Genomic DNA, 20,874 nt, shown 5'->3' with positions numbered 1-20,874 from the left:
ACTAAACGCTGCCCTGAAAGTGAGGGATGAGGCCTGGGGAGCATGCTGATTCAGTGTCCCCACAAGGATCAGCCATCACCTGCCCCTCCCCAGAAGGAGATGCTCTTTACCCCCTTCTGAGGCATGGTGTGAATCAAGACCTTTGTGACCCCGTCTTAGGGTTCTACTGAACCTTCCATTTCTCTTGCGTTTAAACCCTTCTGGACTGTTGACTAAAGTCATTCAGACATTGAGCTAGTTGTCCTTCCAGGTCCCCCAAACTGGAATTGGGGGTACAGCTGTGGTCCAGCTCTGAGGGGAAACAGCCATGAGAAGAACATAGAGAAAAGCTCCGTGTGCACAGCTTGAGCAAATCCCAGGAGAGCTGTAGAAAAGATGGCCAATTTGAACTGGATCCTGTGGTGAATGAAGCTGGCAAGGCCCAGGAGCTGATAGAGGGCAGGGTGATGGGGCTGCAATTCTCCATATGGGAGAAGGCAGAGAGGGGCATTCTGCCTGCTCTGGGGTCCAGAGAGGACAAAGCGTTTTCATTGCTGACACTAACCCGCTGTGTGGTTTCAATTCCAGCCTCCGAAATGGTCCTGGAAACCGGCTGTGCGCCATGTCATGCTACAATCACTCCAACCTCTCCACCTTCCTACTAATGGGCATTCCAGGGCTGGAGGCCACCCACTTCTGGATCGCCTTCCCGTTCTGTGCCATGTACGTTGTGGCCCTGCTGGGGAACTTCATCCTCCTCTTTGTGATCAAGACGGAGCCGAGCCTGCACCTGCCCATGTACTACTTCCTCTGCATGCTGGCAGGCATCGACCTGGTGCTCACCACCTCCACTGTGCCCAAGATCCTGAGCATCTTCTGGTTCCATTCCCATGAAATCGGCTTCAAGTGCTGCGTGGTCCAGATGTTCTTCATCCACAGTTTCTCTGCCATGGAGTCGGGGGTGCTGCTGGCCATGGCCTTCGACCGCTATGTTGCTATCTGCAAGTCATTGCGCTACACCGCCATCCTCACCAACACCATCATCGCCAAGATCGGGTTGGCCGTCTTTGTGCGGGGCATCGGCCTGATGACCCCATTGACGTGCATGGTCAGCCGCCTGTCCTACTGTGGGCCCAGGGTCATCTCCCACTCCTACTGCGAGCACATGGCTGTGGTGAAGCTGGCCTGTGGGGACACCATGCTCAACTATGTCTACGGGATAACGACCGCAACCTTTGTGGTGGGCTCAGACTCCATCTTCATCACCATCTCCTACATCCTGATCCTCCGGGCCGTCCTGAGCCTCTCCTCCAGGGGTGCGTGCCTGAAATCCTTCAGCACCTGTGGCTCCCACTTGTGCATCATCCTGCTCTTCTACACCCTGGGGCTGTTCTCCTTCTACACACATCGCTGGGGCCAGAACATCCCCGCGCACATGCACATCCTGCTGGCAGACCTCTACGTTCTGGTGCCGCCCATGCTGAACCCCATCATATACGGCATCAAGACCAAGCAGATCAGGGATCGGGTGCTGAAACATTCTATCCAAAGAGACTCCAGGCTGGGCTTTGACCCCCACTAGTGTGGGATGCTAAACAGCAATGAGCGAGATGCAGAAGGTTCAGATAGGCACCCAGAGCTTTGGATTCTGATCTAACAGGAGACTCTTGGGCTGGAAATCCCACAAGAAGATGCTCTCTTGAAAGTTTTGGTGCTTCCTTTCTTCCAGCTATGTTGACAATCCTGCCCAAGACCCAGAAGAACAGAATCGCCATGAACACAAGTAATTATTTTTAGCAGAAGTTAATTATTAGCAGAAGTTAATTATTTAGTGGAAGTTAATTATTTTTAGTAGCTGGGTGATTAAAGTTTAGATGATTGCTTATTTTACCCATACCACTGGCTCATCTTTAACACTGAATATCACCAATGCTCCTTTTCCCAACAGCACCTGGTAAAAGACTGTTCCCATTTCAGAGGCCAAGTTCTGCACATGAATCAATCCCTCCATCCCTCCACCCATCCCTCCTTCCAACCATCTAGCATCAATCTGTATATTTACCTATCTGTTAGCCTTGAACAGCTGCCCAAGTGTGGCTTCTGCTGACTCCAACTAGAACCTCTGTGTGTGTTCTAGTGCAGAGTTTTCCCCTGAATGTATGTTGTATCTTTCCACCATATCTTGCGACTTATTTGAGCTGTTACAGAAAAAGTTAACTTGGCTATTTTGTGAGAGGAAGGCTAAAAACAACAAAATGAAATGCTCCCCTACATTGGTCAGGGATGTTTTGTACTGTATCTCTATGCTGCAAGTTACTCAAAAGCTATTTTAAAAATTCTTAACAATGTCCTGTCAGTCTCCTTCTTCCACTTGTAATGTCACCCGGTCTCCAACTTTTTGATCACCTGTTTTTTTTGGTCTTCCTCACCTTTATGTCTGTTTCATGACAGTGTTAAAGACAATTTTAAGAGAGAAATTGTATAGTGCAAAATATGCACAATCACAAGAGCAATGAAAAATGAAAATGATTAAAATGTGATGTTTGGAAATTGTGGGAATACTGATTGCATACAAGGCCCATTGCTCTTGTTATTGTTGTTCATTAATACTGGTATTTGCACAGGGTGTCTCAGGAGAGCTCTCAATGATATGGAAAGGGGTGAAACCAGAGCTGTAATTAGAAGGTACGAGAAAGCCTTTCTCTTTCTGCAACCCCTCAGCGCTGCACACCAGCATCTGAGTACACTCCCACTCAGTGGATTTAAGAGTTGAGGTGAACAAAACTCCATTAATCCTCCATGGGTAGGTTCTCCGTTCCCTAGCCCTCATCACTGTCGTATGAGATGTAGGACTCCATTTTAACTATGATGAATATCATCCACTATTTCCACAGGATTTAGGCCTGACAAATGGAAATAATGCCAGACCAGCTGTGCTCATGCATTTGTCACATGGAAACCAGCGCTACGAGAACAAGACTTTTTGGAAGTGGAAATGCTCTGCTTGTAACACACACGAGAATAACCCAAGGCACTCAGAGTCTGTTTTCCCTGATCTCATTATTGTCCCCACTGGTTTGCTACTGCCCATCCAACCTTATATTTAATTTTTGATGGATGGTAACATGTTGGGACGCTCCTGTCAATCCAGGTTGGGACAACTGATGTGCCTTGAGAATGGAGGCTCAGGAGAGCTGCCTATCATTGGGGAGGGAGGGTATTTCTGTCCCGGCGGAATCTTTATAAAATGCTCTAAAATATAGTTTATTCCAAATTTTTTCATGTATAGAACATTCTTGACTCTCTGTGGAGGGGGAAGGGCCTCTGGGACTGCTCTCTAATCAGCTCCGGTTATGGAGAAAGCAGCAGGAGGAAAGGAGATACCGATTCCTGCATGTATCTCATGCTTAGTGAAGGAGGAAGTTTCCATCACTGGACGAGTCAGGAAGTGCTGTGGTTACTGGATAGAGCCTGGCCCTGGGAACTAAGTGCTGGTGGGAGAACCCCAGGTTCATTAAGTGGATCCCCAATGCCAACCTACATTCCTGAGAATACCCTGCTTGACTCCTAGTAGGCCCAGAGCCCTTGGTTCCCTCCCACAAGCCCTGAGGCAGCAGGAGTTAGCGCTATGCAGAAATGCTGCACTCAGCGAAAACCAACAATTGAGTTTGGGCAGAGACGAGCCATCAGGTAGTGAAAGGGACAGTTCAAGGGCCCCTGTGGGGAGTCACAAACACTGTTCTCCCCTCAGCTCCAGCACAATGTACGGAGTCCCCAGTGCCTCAATATATAGCTTAATACTCACTAATGTGACTGAGAGTATGTCTACACTGGAACATAAACCACAATTGAGACAAAATATGTGAAGTCAGTAATCTGATTTGCCAGGCTTTGCGTCTCGTGTCAGATTCTGGCCTCAGGTTTACTCGACTGCACCAGTTCCATCTGGGCATTGTAAACCTCAGTCACTTGGTATCTCACTAGCCTTACACTCACTCTTCAAGTCTTAAAACACAAGTACATTTTCACAATTACACAATAAAACAAGGTTCAGAATATTGCAGCTGGTCTCTCACTTCATTTCATTCTTATATCTCACGCCTTCTAGAGGAGGAGACACCGCTTATACTGACAGAAGGAGTTTGTTTGCCAGAAGAGTTAAACCACCTCCCCAGACGACATAAGCATGCTTCGATGGATGCAAATTTCTTTAGAAAATGTCAGTAAAGGCAGCCCAGGTTGGACACCTGAAATCATGAGTCACTTCTTATATCTTACTGACTGACTGGCGACGCCCCATCCCTTATCTACACACGAGGGCCTGACTGACAACATTCTAGGAGGTTGAAAGGAAATGTAGTTCTCAGAAAGTCTAGAACGTTCCATGAGATTCTACAAAGGTCCAGAACATTCTAGGAGGCTGGTGAAAAATGAACCCACACACAGAATGCTTGAAACATTTTACTGCAAACATTCTATTGTCCCTTTCATGGCTAACAACAAAAACAGCACCCTGAACCCAACGCTCCCCCAAGCCCGCCACCCCAGCTGGTCTCCTGGGTCGCCTGTCCCTAAATCCAGACCTGGCCACGGTTACTTTGACTCAGGTCTGTGCACTATAGTGTGGACACCAGAGCTCTAGGTTTGAGCACAGGTTAGAAAATCCTTAATGTAGGGTAGCTGCACCAGCCCAGGGTTCTCTAACATGGGTCAACTGACATGAATCCCATTAACCCTGGGCTTACATGGCAGTGAAGACATACCCTAAAAGTCCAAGCTGTCCCTACCCCGGTCTCTGAGTCCCCAAACATGGTGCCTCCTGCCTCTTGCAGTATGAGCTCAGAGTGGCAAGCCCCATTTTCAGCATTGTTGCCTGGTGCCCAGGCCTCTGGCCACCGGGCTGGTTCTGGCTCCTCCGCTACATCTGGGCTGCTCTCCCAGCCCGGCTGTGAATGTGCCCTGGCCAGCTCTCTGGGCCAATCCCTTGGCACCTGCACCCCAACGTCAGGCTGTGTCGGGGCCTCTTTCTTCCATCAGCAGCAACAGCAACATGTGTTCTCCATAAGCCACATGGTCCTTCTCTCTAGCCACTCCCCAAAGCCAGTTGATTGACCTTGAGCCAACTAGGTGCTCTTGTAACCAATACCCTGCTCTGGTGTGCGATTCCTCTCCTCCAATGGGAGGCAGGCTGACCAGACCTCTAGCCAATCCGGTTTCTGGGGCCAGCTCCTCACTCTACCCACTCCCTAATTGATCATGGTGTTGTCAACTCTCCCGATTTCATCACCAGTAATGGGATTTCCAGCCTGTCTAGGGGGAAAGGGCTCTGGGACAAGCATGTCACACTGGCTAGGGCTCATGGTAGGAACGCCGGCCATTTCACACTGCGGCGTGTGCCTGCACAATTTGGGTAGAACATAACGGCGGGAACTCAGCACTCCAGGCTGATATCCTCAGAAGTGCCTCATGATTTCAGGTGCCCAACCTGAGCTGCCTTTACTGACATTTTCTAAAGAAATTTTCATGCATCGAAGCATGCTTATGTTATCTGGGGAAGTGGTTTAACTCTTCTGGCAAATGAACTCCTTCTGTCAGTATAAGCGGTGTCTCCTCTAGAGGGCGTTTCCGGCACAGCTATATTGCTGTAGGTATATCAGCAAAGCATCTGTAGTGAAGACAAGTCCTAAGGCCACCTTATAGAGCTCTGGCTATGTAATGGGGCCTTAACATACGCGTACCTTGCAGCTACTTGCAGGCTGCTTCCTGCTGTCAGAGCAGTGTCAGGTGGCTTTAGTGTAAATGACAGTCAGGTCATCTGATGTCTGTCAGGTGTTCAGATGTCGTGGTGATGGAGACGTATAAGTGCCTGGGGTGAGCTGGTAACAGAAGACGATAGGGAGGAAGAGCAGCTCAATGCCTATTTTGCTTCAGTCTCCACACAAAAAATAACATGACCGGACAACTAGAGAAGTTACCACAGACAAAGGGGAAAGGATGCAGATGAGGATAAGTAAAGAACACGCCAGAGATCTTCTGACCAATTTGAATGAGTTCAAGTCAGCAGGACCTGATGCTGTTTATCCCAGGGTACTGAAGGAATTAGCTGAAGAAATCTCGGAGCCACCGGCAATAATATTTTCAAACTCCTGGATGACAGGAGAGGTCCCAGAAGACTCGAGAAGGGATAACGTGGCACCCATCTTTTAAAAGGGGGGAAAGGAGGAGCTGGGGAACAATAGACCCGTCAGCCTGACTTCGATACCTGGGAAGCTACTAGAGTAATGTGTAAAACATTCCATGTGCGACTACCTAGATTCATAGATACTAAGGTCAGAAGGGACCATTCTGATCATCTAGTCCGACCTCCTGCACAGTGCAGGCCACAGAATCTCACCCACCCACTCCTATGAAAAACCTCACCCATGTCTGAGCTATTGAAGTCCTTAAATCATGGTTCAAAGACTTCAAGGAGCAGAGAAGCCTCCCTCAAGTCAACCATGCCCCATGCTACAGAGGAAGGTGAAAAACCTCCAGGGCCTCTCCAATCTGCCCTGGAGGAAAATTCCTTCCCGACCCCAAATATGGCGATCAGCTAAACCCTGAGCATATGGGCAAGATTCAGCAGCCAGATACCCAGGAAAGAATTTTCTATAGTAACTCAGATCCCATCCATCTAATATCACATCTCAGGGGATTTGGCCTATTTACCCTGAATATTTAAAGATCAATTACTTACCAAAATCCCATTATCCCATCATACCATCTGCTCCATAAACTTATCGAGTAGAATCTTAAAGCCAGATAGATCTTTTGCCCCCACTGCTTCCCTTGGAAGGCTATTCCAAAACTTCACTCCTCTGATGGTTAAAAACCTTCGTCTGATTTCAAGTCTAAACTTCCTGGTGGCCAGTTTATATCCATTTGTTCTTGTGTCCACATTGGTGCTGAGGTTAAATAATTCCTCTCCCTCTCCTGTATTTATCCCTCTGATATATTTATAGAGAGCAATCATATCTCCCCTCAACCTTCTTTTAGTTAGGCTAAATAAGCCAAGCTCCTTAAGTCTCCTTTCATAAGACAAGTTTTCCATTCCTCGGATCATTCTAGTAGCCCTTCTCTGTACCTGCTCCAGTTTGAATTCATCCTTTTTAAACATGGGAGACCAGAACTGCACACAGTATTCTAGGTGAGGTCTCACCAGTGCCTTGTATAACGGCACTAAAACCTCCTTATCCCTACTGGAAATGCCTCTCCTGATGCATCCCAAAACCGCATTAGCTTATTTCACAGCCATATCACATTGGCAGCTCATAGTCATCCTATGATCAACCAATACTCCAAGGTCCTTCTCCTCTTCCGTTACTTCTAATTGATGCGTCCCCAACGTATAGCTAAAATTCTTGTTATTAATCCCTAAATGCATAACCTTACACTTCTCACTATTAAATTTCATCCTATTACTATTACTCCAGTTTACAAGGTCATTCAGATCCTCCTGTATAATATCCCGATCCTTCTCCGAATTGGCAATACCTCCCAGCTTTGTATCATCTGCAAACTTTATTAGCACACTCCCACTTTTTGTGCCAAGGTCAGTAATAAACAGATTAAATAAGATTGGTCCCAAAACCGATCCCTGAGGAACTCCACTGGTAACCTCCCTCCAACCTGACAGTTCGCCTTTCAGTAGGACCTGTTGCAGTCTCCCCTTTAACCAATTCCTTATCCACCTTTTGATGTTCATATTGATCCCCATCTTCTCCAATTTAACTAATAATTCCCCATGTGGCACGGTATCAAATGCCTTACTGAAATCTAGGTAAATTAGATCCACTGCATTTCCTTTATCTAAAAAATCTGTTACTTTTTCAAAAAAGGAGATTAGGTTGGTTTGGCACAATCTACCTTTTGTAAAACCATGTTGTATTTTGTCCCATTTACCATTGACTTCAATGTCCTTAACTAATTTCTCCTTCAAAATTTTTTCCAGGACCTTGCATACTACAGATGTCAAACTAACTGGCCAGTAGTTATCCGGATCACTTTTTTTTCCTTTCTTAAAAATAGGAACTATATTAGCAATTCTCCAATCATTCGGTACTATTCCTGAGTTTACAGATACATTAAAAATTCTTGCTAATGGGCTTGCAATTTCAGGTGCCAATTCCTTTAATATTCTTGGATGAAGATTATCTGGGCCCCCTGATTTAGTCCCATTAAGCTGTTTCAGTTTCGCTTCTACCTCTGATATGGTAATATCTACCTCTGTATCCTCCTTCCCATTTGTCATGCTACCATTATCCCCAAGATCCTCTTTAGCCTTATTAAAGACTGAGGCAAAGTATTTTTTTAGATATTGGGCCATGCCTAGATTATCTTTAACCTCCACTCCATCCTCAGTGTTTAGCGGCCCCACTTCTTCTTTCTTAGTTTTCTTCTTATTTATATGGCTATAGAACCTTTTACTATTGGTTTTAATTCCCTTTGCAAGGTCCAACTCTACTCGACTTTTAGCCTGTCTCACTTGATCCCTACATGTTCTGACCTCAATTAGGTAGCTTTCCTTGCTGATCCCTCCCATCTTCCACTCCCTGTATGCTTTCTGCTTCTTCTTCACCTCTCTAAGATGCTTGCTCATCCAGCTTGGTCTACAACTCCTTCCTATGAATTTTTTCCCCTTTCTTGGGATACAGGCTTCCGATAGCTTCTGCAGTTTTGATTTAAAATAATCCCAGGCCTCCTCTACCTTTAGATCCATAAGTTCTTCAGTCCAATCCACTTCCCTAACTAATTTCCTTAATTTGTGAAAGTCAGCCCTTTTGAAATCAAAAACCCTAGTTGCAGATTTATTTTTGTTAATCCTTCCATTTAGTTTGAACTGAATTAGCTCATGATCACTTGAGCCAAGATTGTCCACAATTTCTTCTATGAGGTCCTCGCTACTCACCAAAATTAAATCTAAAATGGCATCCCCTCTAGTCGGTTCAGCAACTACTTGATGAAGGAATCCATCAGCTATCGCATCTAGGAAAATCTGAGCCCTATTATTATTACTAGCACTGGTCCTCCAGTCTATATCTGGGAAGTTAAAGTCTCCCATGATCACGCAGTTTCCATTAGTATTTACTTTATTAAAGACATTAAAAAGGGCTGTATCCATATCCAAATTAGATCCCGGAGGTCTATAGCACACCCCAAGCACTATCGTAGGAGAGGCTTTACTAGTTTTCTTCCCCAATGTAATTTTTGCCCAGACAGACTCTGTCTTATCCATTGCATCGCTTCTTATTTCTTTACATTCTACCTCATCATTGATATACAATGCTACTCCACCCCCTTTACCTTTGTTTCTGTCTTTCCTAAAGAGCACATACCCTTCAATACCTGTAGTCCAGTCATGACTACTATTCCACCATGTTTCTGTTATCCCTATAATATCTGGTTTCACTTCCTGCACCAGTAGCTCTAGTTCCTCCATTTTGTTACCTAGACTCCTCGCATTGGTGTACAAACATCTTAATTTTTGCTGTTTGGCCTCGCTCACATTTTGTACCCTATTAGGCACAGTCATTCTACAGCCAGTATAACCTATTAGACTAGTATCCACACCGCCCTCGCTCCTTATATACATTCTCCTACCCACGGCTGTATCCATTCTTACTTCATCTTCTTCTCTCTCAATGCTAAAATCTGGCGTGGAGATTTTCTGGACATCTCCCATCCATCTGCCCCCAATTCCTAGTTTAAAGCTCTATTTATCAGTTGTGCCAGCCTCGATCCTAGAAGTCTATTTCCTTCCCTACTGAGATGAAGTCCATCCCTAGAGAACTGAACTCTGTCCATTAATGCCTCCCAGTGGTCATACATCCCAAAGCCCTCCTTATAGCACCACTGCCTAAGCCATCTGTTGACAGTCATAATCTTGTCAGACCTTTGTTGCCCTTCTCTAGGAACAGGAAGGATCCCGCTAAAGATCACCTGAGCCTCAATTTCCTTAAGCGTCTTCCCCAGCCTAGCATAGTCTCCCTTAATACTTTCCAGCGAGAATCTAGCCGTATCATTTGTTCCCACATGAAGGATAATTAGGGGATTCTTTCCCGCTCCCTTTAGGATCCTTTTCAACCTCAGGTCTACATCCCGTATCTTAGCACCCGGAAGACAGCACACTCTTCTATTCTCAGGATCAGCTCTAGTTACAGGCCTGTCTATTCTTCTCAATAAAGAGTCCCCGATCACATAGACCTGCCTTTTCCTGGTGACAGTGCTATTCTCCAGTGTCTCCCCTGTTCCCTCTGGCTGCAAGTTCTTTCCATTCCTATTTTCCCTTACAATCTTCTTCAACCCATCCTGTATCCTCCTGGGGCTCATATTTGGTGTAGTCTCCCTTGACTCTTCCCCTTTTTCTATAAGGCTAGCCTCTCTTCTCTTCTTCCTTACCCTTCCACCTTCAGCGACTACCTGCTGAGCCCCTTCTTCATTTTCCAACTGTGCAAACCTGTTCCTAAGCTCTATTTCTCCTTCACTAGCCCGTCTTTTCCTCTGCCTGGTTCTTTGAGTCACATGTTTCCACTGACCACTTTCCTCATCCAGTCTCCCCTCAAAATTCCCCAGCCCTGCTTCCATCTGTGAGTCTGAGCTTTTCCCTTCAGATACCTCATATCTTTGCTCCATCATCTGCTCAAACCCCTTCCTAAACTCAACCAGACTTTCCACCTGCATCTCCAAACCTCGGATCTTTTCCTCCATCAGCTCTATCAGACGGCATTTCATGCAGACAAAACTCTTACCAGTTCCCCCCTCCAGGATCATGTACATACCACAGCTTCCACATCCAGTCATCCTCAATGTGTCTTTCACTGCAGGAGTCACTCCCACAGCTGCCTCTGTATCTGTCATCTCCTTCCCACCTAAATCCTGTTAATCTGGGAAACACAAGCCACACCAAAAAGACCACCCTCCCCCAGAAAAGCAAACCCCAAACAAGCACCACAAGCCAAGCTCCCCTTGCAAACTCCCACTCAAACTCCCCTGTTTAGAGCTCTGTTTGCTAGCTCCTGTGCCGCTGCAGCTGTCTGGAGGATACCTGGAGGATGATGGGTGATCCCTGGCAGCCAGCATGGATTTACCAAGAACAAATCATGCCAAACCAGCTTGATTGCCTTCTTTGACAGGATAACTGGTTTGGTGAATGGGGGAATGCAGTGGACATAATATACCTGGACTTCAGCAAGGCTTTTGATCCAGTGCCACATGACATTCTGATGAGTAAGATGGAGAAATGTGGTCTTGGTGGAACTACCATTAAGCGGATACATAATTGGTTAAACAACCGCAAACAAAGTGTAACTATTAATGGAATGATGTCAGTTTGGAAGGAGGTGTCTAGTGGGGTTCTACAGGGGTCTGGGTCCAGTGTTGTAGGAATAGAGAGTGAACGGCTCTAATCTGCAGATGGAACAAAGAAGGGGGGGGGTTGCAAACACTTAGGAGCATAGAGCTAAAATTCAGAGGGATCTTGATAAATTGGAGAACTGGGCTATAGACAACAAAATGAAATTCAACAAAGACAAATGTAAGGAGCTACACTTAGGGAAGAAAAATTGAATGCACAAATACAGAATGGGGGATAACTGGCTTGGCAGCAGCACTGCTGAGAAGGATCTGGGAGCTGGGGTGGATCACAACCTCAACATGAGTCAGCAATGTGATGCCGGTGCAAAAAAAAGCAAAACCAATTTTGTGTTGCATTAACAGAGGCATAGCATGGAAGTCACGGCAGGTGATAGTACCGCTCTATTTGGCATTGGCTAGGCCTCAGTTGGAGTACTGTGTCCCGTTCTGGTCATCAATGTATAGAAAGGAGGTAGAGAAACTAGAAAGGATCCAGAGGTGAGCAACAAAGATGATCAAAGGATGGAATACAAGTCATATGAACAAAAGCTGAAGGAACTGGGTATGTTTAGTTTGGAAAGAGGAGATTAAGGGGGGACAGGAGCAGCGTTCCCTCTAATTTTATTCGTCCATGTGTGGAATGAATTCTGTTATGTGCACCAATATGGAGGTGATGTGTGACACATCACCTTCATATTGGTGCACATAACAGAATTCATGTGATGGGGGTGGAGCTGAGGGGTTTGGCGTGTGGGAGGGGGCTCAGGGCTGGGGCAGAGGGTTGGGGTGCAGGCTCTGGGGTGGGGCTGGGGATGAGGGGTTTGGGGGTGCAGGCTGCCCCAGGGCTGCAGTGGGGAGAGTGAACTCCTCCAAGCCCTCTCTAATCGCAGCAGTTTGGGGAAAGGGGAGAGGCGTCTCACCCCAGCTGTGGCAGCTTCGGCCGGCCTGGGCCAGGCCAAGGGTGGGATGCCTCCCTCCTGACCAGGGCAGGTCTGCGCTGGGGCTGGCGGGGAGTGGCGCCCTTCCCTGCTGCAACCCTGAGTCCCTACATGGGGCTTAATAGGCGGCTGCATGGTCACATGGCCAAGCAACTTAGAGGGAACTTAGGACATGAGAGGGGTCTTCAGATACAGACGCTCCTCAGGTTATGCAAGACCTGACTTATGCAAATGCACACTTACGGAAAAAGCTCCATAAGCTAGAAATAGGAGTGGTTGTTTTTTTTTTTTTGCATAATGGTTGGAGATACCTTTCCAACTTACGCAAAACTCAAGTTACGCAAGGCGTTCCAGAATGGAACGATTGTGTCAGTCGGGGAGTATCTGTTCTTGACAGGCTGCCATAAAAAAGATGGGGAAAAGTTGTTCTCTCTCGCCACAAAGGGCAGGACAGGAAACAATGGGTTCAAACTACAGCAGAGCAGATTTGGATTAAACCTCAGGAAAAACTCCCTAACTGTAAGAACAGCAGGACAATGGAACAGACGCCTTGGGAGGTTGTGGAAGCTCCTTCACTGGAGGTTTTCCAAAGGAGGCTGGAGCCGTCTGTCCTGGATGGTTTAGACACAGTAAACCCTGCATCTTGGCAGGGGGTTAGACTAGCTGATCCTCGCGGTCCCTTCTCACCCATTCTACAATTGTCGTAGAATTCCAGCTTTCCATTGCGGAGGGGAGGAATGCAGCAGCTTTCCGTGGCTCCCTTCACGGGGAGCTCAGGACATTACCAACTGCTCTGGAAACCTTTCTGCAGAGACAAATGGAGCAGAAGCGGCCCAGAGCCTCAGCTCAGAGTGGTCAGCTGCACCACCCTGGAGGATCTACTTCCTCTTTCGTCCGTATTACCGACATGCCTAACAATAGAAACGATATTCAAAAAACAGAAAGGCTGAGTGCCGATGTGCTGTATGACACAGGGAAAGGGCTCTTTTGGGGAGGGGACGTGCGCTGGGGGCTAGTATAGTCCCATCCTGTCAGTTACAGTCACCTTCTAAGGCGCCGCCCACCTTCTAAGGCATATACCCCCTTAGCCATGTGTCTGTTGTCCTTTTCTCTCTGAGTGTGTCCCTGTTCGGGGCTGGATTGAGCAGCAGGACATGGCTCTGAATGGTGCATACCTGCAGAGCCCCCAGACAGGAATCCAGGCACCATTCCTTCCCTGCTCCCCGGCAGGCAGTGATGGATGGTAGCGCGTTATAGGATCCTGTTGACTTCCCCACTCATCCCATCTCAGCTCTGCTGCCCCCTCCCCTCATTTTGCCAGCCCACTTGTGAGTAAGGTCTTGGCTACACAGAGCCTGCTTCCATCCCACTGTATGGGGGTTTGGCGGCTGTGCTTCACCCCACAGCCACACTGGACCCACTCAGAATTGGGCCTTTAGCACATAGATTCTCCTCTGTTGTGCCACGGAGCTTGTGCCAGGCCCGGCTGTTACCTATGTTGGTCCAGATCATGGCATTGGCCAGGTGGAAACAGAATGGCACTGCTTAGCCCGTCTCTGGGAGGCAGCAGGGCTGATACTCTGGGGGCCCAACAGCCACAGATCATGGGGTGCGGTGGCTCAGAGCAGGAACAGCCATGAACCCTCCAGCCACCTGGGAACCACTTCCTCTCAGGGCTGGCCCCTTCTCCTTGCCCACCACCCGGCAGCTCTGCATTGCCCTCTGCCACCAGCCAGAGATGCTGGGCTCCTCTGGCCCTGGGCAGGTGCATTGCCGGACACCACTCCACCAGCATGGGGGCTGGGGCTGGCTTCTGGCACAGGATTCCTCATCGCTGTCCGCTTCCCAGTTGTACATGGAGGTGCTGGCTGCCTTGCAGCTAGCAGGAGGCCTGCCCAGGGTGGGGGCTGTGACTCAAGCTGTTCCGGGAGGGAGGCTGAACCTTTAAATTGTGCCCGCACACTAGCAACGTATGCAGTTAGGGGGCAGTGCCCCCCATAGTCCTCCAAACTCCTCCCATGCCCCCTTGCACTATGGGGAAAGGGCCTCAGGCAGGGGTGGGGACCCACGGTGGAGCTATGTCATGGAGGGCCGAGGGACCATTTCTCTTTATGCTACCCCAGCGGCAACCAGAAATCAGAAGTTCTCCAGGGAAAATGGGCCAATTGTTGATAAATTGTATTGTTTGATCACACTTTGGTTCATTATTTTGTTATGAAATACACTCAAGAGCCCAAATATTGAATGTCAGGCAGGTGCATTAATACAGTGCAGGAAAAAGGTTTGATACAATACCAATCTCCAAAGAGGCATCCCGTGCAGCGATGCTGCATTCACCTTACCCTGACGGTGCCCTCCCTCAGGTACAAATTTCAGCTGCTATTATTTATATGATTTTACAAGGTACACATTTCTTTACATGTCACTAAAATCCAACCCATCCGTTTTTTCCAGTTCCCTACATTGTTGTTCTGTTCCTTCCTTAGCTTTGTTTTAGATGTCAGCGTTCCAGGTACCGATCTGGGAAGGTCCTTCCCTGGTTTGTACTAAGACATAGAAACAAATGTATCTTGATTTTGACAAGTTTTCTATCTGCTTGTGCCAAATGATTTGTTAAGCGAATGCAAGGTATTATGGGATACTTAGCATAAGTGAATGAATAGGATTATGGTATAGGCCAGTTTCAGTGATATCACTGTTAAAAACATAAGACCGGGCCATACTGGGTCAGACCAATGGTCCATCTATCCCAGTATCCTGTCTTCCAACAGTGACCAGTGCCAGATGCCCCAGAGGGAATGAACAGAACAGGTAATCATAAAGTGATCCAGCCCCTGTCACCCATTCCCAGCTTCTGGCAAACAAAGGCTAGAGACACCATCCCTGACCATCCTGGCTTATAGCCATTCTTGGACCTATCCTCCATGAATTTATCTAGTTTTTTTAACTTATGTTACTTATTTGTTACAATATTTGTGGTTAATGTTATTGGTTCTTAATGCATAGTAGTATATATATATATATATATATATATATATATATATATATATATGGTGCAGATAATACATATTATAAATGTAATATATATCTATATGCTATCCAGTATATATTAGGCAACAGGAACAAAGGTGATAGCAAAGTAGAGCAAGACATTTTTCTGAGTATTTTATTGACTCCACTCCACACACACAGAGAGACAGCATTCTGTTTCATTTATTTATTGTCATTATCAGAAAGTGAACATTGAATGCTTTGTGCCTGAGATCACTCTGGTGAGGATTTGGGGCATTCTGAAGTGCTCTTTGAGGCAGATACACCCTTTCCTGTACATCTCCCTCGATCTGGTGCATTGTGCTGCTGTGTGGTTGTGACGCTCCCCTAGTGTTATCTGGACAGGAGATCTGCTAGGTCACTCCAATCCTCAACTCTGGGAGCCAGCCTTACCCTGCTCTACTGTGAGAACCCCCACTCCTGGTCTGTTCATGCACAGCCTCTGGCATGTAAGCTGCTCCTTGGATTGTGCAACTGAATGACACTAGCCAACATCTCCGTTCCCAGACACAACTCTAGAAACCTCCGTCTTGCAGTGTCCAGTTATGCCCGCTGGACGCTGCAAGCTTACATGAGTTTGTCAGTGTAACAAAGAAATTGATATGTATCAAGCTTGTGATCCCAAGGGCAGTCTCTGACATGCTTCAAACCAAATGCACTGCTTCAGGTAGAATAAACAAACAAATTTATTAATATCTACAAAAGATAGATATTAAGTGATTATAAGTCAAAGCACAATAAATCAGATTTGGTCAAATGAAATAAAAGCAAAACACATTCTTAGTTGATTTTAACACTTTCAGTGCCCTTACAAACTTAGGTGCTTCTCACTACAGGCTGGCTGGTTGCCCTTCAGCCAGGCTCTCCCCTTTGATCAGCACTTCAGTTCCTTGGTCATGGTGGTGTCTGTAGATGGAGTTGGAAGAGAGAAGAAGAGCATGGCAAATCTCTCTCCCTTTTATCATGTCCTTTCTTCTCTCTTGGCTTTGCTCCCCGCCACCTTCAGAGTCAGGTGAGCATTACCTCATTGCAGTCCCAAACTGACCAAGAGAAGGGGGTGACTCACTCCAGAGTCCAACAGATCCTCTGTTGCTGCCTAGGCCAGTGTCTTTTGTTCCCATGAGGCTGGGTTGGGTTTGTCCCATATATGCCCTGATGAGGTGTGAACTGCCCCTCTGCTCCTTGAGAGTTTTGCCTCGGCTTGTTTTAAACCATAAGGACACATTTTCAGCCTCATAACTATATACATGAAATTATAAGCTATAACATTACTATGACAACAATGCTCAGTGCATCATGAGCCTTCTGAAGACACCTAACATGACAAACTTTGCATTGGATACCACACAATCATTTTATAAGGATGAACATGGGGGTGCAGGGTGTTTCCCTGAGGTACAGAGTGTCACACCTCCCCACTTACTTCACCGCCAGAGGCTTAGTCACTGATTAGCTCAAAGGAAGTGCCTCTGGGGTCCTCTTTCCTGGACTGGGCATCTGCTACCAGGTTCTCCCTTCCCTTTATGTGTACATGTCAAGCTCCTGCAGGATCAGGCTCCAGCGCAGAAGTTTGGAGTTTGTGTTAGAGTTCTCTTGGCATCCAGCCATCAAGGCCAGGAGGCGGTGTGTCTCAGTTTCCCCATTCACGCACAGCAAATCAGGTTTTTTATGGTTTCTTTGCTGTGATGAGCTTTAAATCTGTTTATAGGTATTAACTGAGAACTAGCATTACCATAAGTTTTAATATCAGTATCAAAATTCTTATCCCAAGACTTAACATTAATACCCTTTTTTTTTCCACAGAGGGGAGTGTTAGGATATAGATATTCCAAACTGTCTGTAAAGGCCTAGACTCTAAGAACGTAGGTGTATTCTTATCACTTAGCTAGTTCTAGAGGTATAAAAGAAAAGAATCAAAATCACTGTCTGACTGTATAAGGACTTTTCTCACTGTGACAGTCTGAGGCCCTGTTCTTAGGCTAAGGCCTTTGGCTAAGCAACAGAGGCAGCCATAAACTGGGAAGCGACCGGTCACCTCCTCACATCCCAACCTAGTCACATTGAAATAAGGTGCTATTGGGCTGTTAGGATACAATCCTGTCCTGATAATGCCTATCGCCTCCAGAGAAAGGGAAGTGCCTAGAAGATGTAAAAGGAAACTTAGTTTGACAGCATCCTGTCTGGCAAGAACTCACTTATCAATAGCTGGGATGTGAAATCCTCATTTCTGTGTTGTTCTATCATTGTAGTCCCCATTTTCCCATTGTTTGTCTGTATAATCTCTGTCTGGTTCTGTGATTGTTCCTGTCTGCTGTATAATTACTTTTGCTGGGTGTAAACTAATTAAAGTGGTGGGATATAATTGGTTACATAATCATGTTACAATATGTTAGGATTGGTTAGTTAAATTTCAGTAAAATGATTGGTTAAGGTATAGCTAAGCAGAACTCAAGTTTTACTATATAGTCTGCAGTCAATCAGGAAGTAATGGGTGGGGTGGGGGAATGGGAACAGGGAATGGAGGTGGGGAAATTGGAATCATGTTTGGCTAAGGGCAGGAATGGGAACAGGCGCACAGGTGTAAGGCTCTGTGGTGTCAGAACAGGGAAGGGGGACACTAAGGAAGGAAACTGGAATCATGCTTGCTGGAAGTTCACCCCAATAAACATCGAATTGTTTGCACCTTTGGACTTTGGGTATTGTTGCTCTCTGTTCATGTGAGAAGGACCAGGGAAGTAAGTGAGTGAAGGAATAAGCCCCCTAACAGGGTGTTTACAAGTATCTTTATGCTACCATGCCCTCTGCTCAGATAGTGTAGTTTGAGGTTAGTTTGTTCATTACCCATGGTGTCCTTTGACTCTCTCCCATGTTTAGGGGGATCCTGCACATTGGCTGGCCCTTTGGGGGCTGGTCTCCCAACCCCAGGACTGTACATATGCAGAAAATCCAGCTCCCCTTTTGGGATTACCCTGTGTTTTCCCCTCCCAGCACTGAGTCCTTCTCTGTCCCCTCGAGGGCTGTGATCGGTGCTCTCTGGGCTAGGTGTGTTTACCTTTCGATCAGATTAACCTTTTCCCAGCAGCTTTCCCATAACTGTTCTCTGTGTCTCACCAGTCTGGGGGAAAACACCTCCTTCTCTGTCAGTTGGGTCATTTGTGTTCTCACAAATGTGTTCTTACCACCTGGCAATTTCCTGGTCTCAACTCCTCTGCTGTCACAGGTGTTGGTGCTGCATCTTGATGTAAAGAGAGACAGGTACCTTCCAAAAATTTATCAGAAATACCATCCTGAAAAACCAGGACCTGAATTGGGGTACCCTCCATCACCCCTTTGTCTGTCCCTGAGAAGTCAGCTGTGTGACTGCCCCCCTCCAGGAAGTCAGTCACACAGTTCCCTCTCAAAACCTGGGTCATGGGCTGAGTGCCTGGGTGCACAGATGCTGACTCAGCCATTCTGACCTGGGCCCCCTCTTAAGACACATTTCTCTGTGCTCTCTAGAGAGGGATTTATATCTGGTTCATCTGCAACTTGCTGGCAGCTAACAGCCTGAACAATTCTCTCCCTGGCAGACATTACACCCCCATCCCTTCCTGATGTGGTATTGCCTCCAGCTGCAGTGCAGGAGTTGATCTCAACTACTCTTGCACCTGGAAGCAAGTGTTTTCCCCCGCTGCAGGAGAATCATGGAGATGCTCTCCCATTCTCTCAGCAGTTCCTGAGACCTTACCCTTTCCCTTGGGTGTCCCAGCATAAAACTCCCTCCTTCTGTAGGCAAATACTTTAACCTGAGCTACATGGAAAAAATCATTACCAAGGAGCAGGTCAGCTAGGAGGTGTTCTATTACCCTCACAGTCAAAACACTTTCCAAAGCTTCCCACACTGCATGGATTTTAGCTAGTGATATGAGGAATCTGCTTTCGCCCACCCCCACGATCTCTGTCATTTGGCCAGGCAGCATACTGGCCTTTGGGACCACACTCTGCTTAATCAGAGAGATCTGCACCCCTGTATCCCTCTGCCCCAAGTATTCCCGCCATTAATTTGGACAGCCTTAGCCTGCTCCATATCTGGTTCTGCAGAGGCTAACCTCACAGAGCCAATATGATAAGTTTTGATTGCTTGTGGGGGTTCTGTGGTGAGGACAGCAGAACTAACATGAACTATTGGTTGCCTGCTTCCTCCTAGCACAGGGCATTTATTCCTCAGGGGATCAGTGGGCTTACACTGATAGCACCTTTTGGGCTCTTCTGCTTTTACAGGAGATTTGGGATGAGGGTTTGAGGAATGGTTTTGGGGAGGTGAGTACCCAGCCTCCCAGACACCCTCTGTCTTGCTAGGGATAAAATGGGATCCTCCCTTCCCACCAGCTTTAGACCCGTCTTTCTGGGGCCTGGCCTCAATAGATACCTGAGTCTGTTCGAAGGCATCAGCTAAAACAGCCATCGCATCCCCAGACTTTACATCTTTGTCCCACAGACACTGCTTTACATCAGCCTTTCATATGCCTAGGAAATGCTCTTGAGCAACAAGACCAAGCATTCCTTCAAAACTTGCCACCTCTTTACCCCTCACCCATTTTCCCAACAAATCTTTCATTTTGTTTACATATTCCCCATTACTCATCCCAATATCCCTCTTAAGATCCCTAAATTTAACTCTATATGTTTCAGGGGTAAACTGAAAACTTTGCAAAACAGTATGTTTAAATTTACAATAGTCTAAAGCATCTTCAATAGGCATTTCATTGAACACATTTCAAGCTTTACAGTTAATTTCACAATCAGGGTAGAAACTCTCTTACCAGCAGGGATTTCATGTATCACACACAGCCTGTAAAAGGCAGTCAGATATTCAGCAATATTGTCCTCCTCACTGTATGCAGGACATAAGTGTTCCCATTTGTAGATTTTTGGAGTGATGGGAGTCATTGGGGTCGGGGGCCTCTGGTTCTGCTTCTCTAGCAGGTCCAGCTGCTGTTTTTTCTCTCTCTCTCTCTCTCTCTCTCTCTCTCTTTCTCTCTCTCTCTTTTTCTTCTGTAGCCCTTCTGTGTGCAGCCCCCTCTTCTTTGAGGCTCATTTCTGCCTGCTACATTTGAAACTCACGGTCCTTTTCCTTCTCTGCTGCTTACAGCCTGGCCCACTCTAGTTTTGTAGCTGCCTCACTAGCAGTCATTTTTCTGCTTTCTTGTGCTTACTTCCCTCATCCAAAATAAATAAACAGAAAATAACAAAACTGTGACCTCCTTCTGACTGTTCTTAGCCACTGCACTGAAGACTCACTTAAAATCATAAATATCAATGCTTAAAGTGTGAACTCCTTTTGGAGTAACAAGCTGTACATACACCTTGCTCGCTGCGCCACTGTGACATTCGCCTCTGCTCCTGGAGAGTTTTGCCTGGGCTTGTTTTAAGCCTTGAGGACACATTTTCAGCCTCATAATTATATACATGAAATTACAACCTATAACAGTACTATGACAACAATGCTCAGTGCATCATGAGCCTTCCAAAGACA

General features: G+C 46.6%; 1 protein-coding gene across 1 annotated transcript; it reads left to right on the top strand.

Moving 5' to 3' along the window:
- Nucleotides 1-515: 515 nt before the first annotated feature.
- On the top strand, nucleotides 516-7,333 carry LOC119860962 (putative olfactory receptor 52P1; the record flags this gene model as incomplete). Its single annotated transcript, XM_043503125.1, has 2 exons — nucleotides 516-1,507; nucleotides 7,322-7,333. Coding segments are annotated over exons 1-2 (918 nt in total), but the record flags the coding sequence as incomplete, so codon positions are not given.
- Between the last annotated feature and the right edge of the window lie 13,541 nt (nucleotides 7,334-20,874).

Source organism: Dermochelys coriacea, chromosome 1, assembly GCF_009764565.3.
Source record: "Dermochelys coriacea isolate rDerCor1 chromosome 1, rDerCor1.pri.v4, whole genome shotgun sequence".
Taxonomy (NCBI): Eukaryota; Metazoa; Chordata; order Testudines; family Dermochelyidae; genus Dermochelys; species Dermochelys coriacea.
This window is presented reverse-complemented; position numbering and strand designations above follow the sequence as displayed.